Source organism: Chinchilla lanigera, unplaced genomic scaffold (assembly GCF_000276665.1).
Source record: "Chinchilla lanigera isolate Chin_1 unplaced genomic scaffold, ChiLan1.0 scaffold00031, whole genome shotgun sequence".
Lineage (NCBI taxonomy): Eukaryota > Metazoa > Chordata > Mammalia > Rodentia > Chinchillidae > Chinchilla > Chinchilla lanigera.
In genome coordinates this window covers 727,784-730,018 of record NW_004955432.1, presented here as the reverse complement: position 1 = coordinate 730,018, position 2,235 = coordinate 727,784, and the positions used below count along the sequence as shown (strand labels likewise).

Below are 2,235 nucleotides of genomic sequence, written 5' to 3'. Positions count from 1 at the left end.
GTCGACCCCTCAGACACAGTTTATTTGTGGTGACTTTTAAACTCCTGACTTGCCTTCCAATCATGGCGTTTAAAATGAAAAGCTTTAAATAAACACCACGAATAGAAGATAAATAAACTTTTTTTTCCCCCTTGCAAGTGCCTAGCTTGGCGAGGTTCAGGCTCAAATCCCCAGAGGACAGAGCGCTCTCTTTTGTGTTAATGTTTAAAAGATTTTCCAATGCTGGAGTTTATTCCTACTGCAAACATTTCTATTTACAAGGTCAAGTGTATCCGCACTCGACACAGCTTAAGAGTGTAATTATTTATCTAAGGGCGTTTGAGTGTAGATCAGTAGCTCTGGCAGAAGCCCAGCCTTCAGCTCACAGCTAAACAACTCTCCACAAAAATATTACAAGTTCTGGTAATTATTCCTCTCCCCAGTGTGTTTACTTTTGCTTTGGGGAATGTTTTGCAACAAAATTTTGTACTTTTTCACCAAAAGTGTGAAAATGACTTTGAAGTACTAAGTCTTGTAGGTTTCCTGGGCTCTATTGGTAACAGATGTTATTGGAGTGTTTGATTGCAAGAGAAGGACTACTAGCCTGAGGACTCTCCTGGGGGTAGGGGCTTACTCGAGGGGGTGGGGAGAGCCCCAGAAAAGGGGGTGGGGAATGTGATGCCTGGGTTACCGTTAAATTATGCACAGTACAGTTCTGTTAATTCTCTACACACTGAAAAAAAATCAAGGAAGGCCAGTTACATATCTTTTTAGCTGCCTCATTTACAGATGTCTAATTCTTCATTAAATTAAAGGCAGAAATCGCCCACATTTGTCTTGTACTGCATTTTAATTCCCACTGACGACTAAGGATTCCCAGTGTCCTCTGTACAGCCCTCCACACCGACTCCTGGGCCAAATCCTGGAAAACAACTACACAATATTCATTGTTTATAATCTCTTTACTGATGTACACATTTTAATAAACCAAAAAATACGCAAAGCCATAGTTATTTAAATCATAAGACTTTAAAAAAATGAGGTCTATAAAAATACAATGTTTAAGGCAGTTTGAAAATGCATTTATACAATTCTACAATGTCCATAAATTCTTTTGAAAATAAGAATGTTACTTCAAATCTATAAAACACACTGTACATTTTAAGGCTGCTCTTAATAGAGCACACTTCCAAATGGACTCTGGATTTGGATCCCTAGTGACAAGTGGATTCGATACATTTCTGGGGGTAAAAGATTTAACATGGATGTGGATTTAAAACTTTTAATTTCTTCTTAAAAATAAATTATTTCTGAAGCATACAATTTATAAAAATTATATATACAAAGTACAGCAACTGGTAACAAACTCCAGTCTTAATACACTTTATATACGAAGTACCAGGGTTGGGCACCCTGATAGGGGCAGAGGCATACACGTTCTCTGCATATCTGAACATACAATTTTTTGATGTAAAGAACAAAACTGACAGCAACACAAACATCATAAAGAGCCTTTCACAGATGGCAGTGCAGAGCTTTTTAAATAAAAAGCGGCATTGTTCAATGCCATAGTAACTCTTCAGATCAGCATTTTTGGACTCTTAACCCTAAGAAATGTGCTAAGAGATCAGAATAGTAGCAATGAAATTTAAGGTCAAGGGCTCAAAGTTATCAGAAACTAATTTAGGAGTCTCTCCAGAGGCAATCGCCGCCTCCCGCCACTGGTCACCGAGCACTCTGGGTGCTGATACCAAGAGTAAACGGTAAATGGGACTTTTCTCTTTACTCACGATTGCTCGGTCCTCACTGGCCACAAGCACTATTTTCCTCCCTCACCAGAAAAATGCTAATAAACAGACCCTTTGTGTCTAATTCCTCCTTCACCCTCCAGTCCAGCTTCAAGCTCAGTCCCTGCGGACTGTGAAGACCGGTGGCCAGCACTTTTCCGACTCGGTCCCGTCCCGCGCCGTTTCCTGCAGGCTGTCCGGAACTCCAGGCTTAGCTTCCGCAGCCCAGAGCCCTGTGCGGTTTCTGGAGCTGGGAGCGGGGCGGGAGCAGGTCCCAGGGCTCAGCGTGGCGAGGAGACGGGAAAGGCCCAGGCGGCGAAGACCCCGGCCAGGCCGAGTCGCCCTGCTGAGTTCCGGAGCGCCTCGGCTCCGCTCGCTCTGGTCCCGGCCGCAGGTGCCGGCGAGGCGCGGCTAGAGGAGCGGCCGGAGCAGCAGCAGCAAGATGGGGCCGAGCGCGGCCCAGGCGGCC

The 2,235-nt window shown here is 44.2% G+C and overlaps 1 protein-coding gene across 1 annotated transcript; it reads right to left on the bottom strand.

Annotated features, from left to right (window-relative positions):
- Positions 1-922: 922 nt before the first annotated feature.
- Gas1 (growth arrest-specific 1) lies at positions 923-2,235 on the bottom strand (the record flags this gene model as incomplete). The annotated part of the gene is given in 1 exon segment (XM_013516038.1): positions 923-2,235. A coding segment is annotated over 1 exon segment (58 nt), but the record flags the coding sequence as incomplete, so codon positions are not given.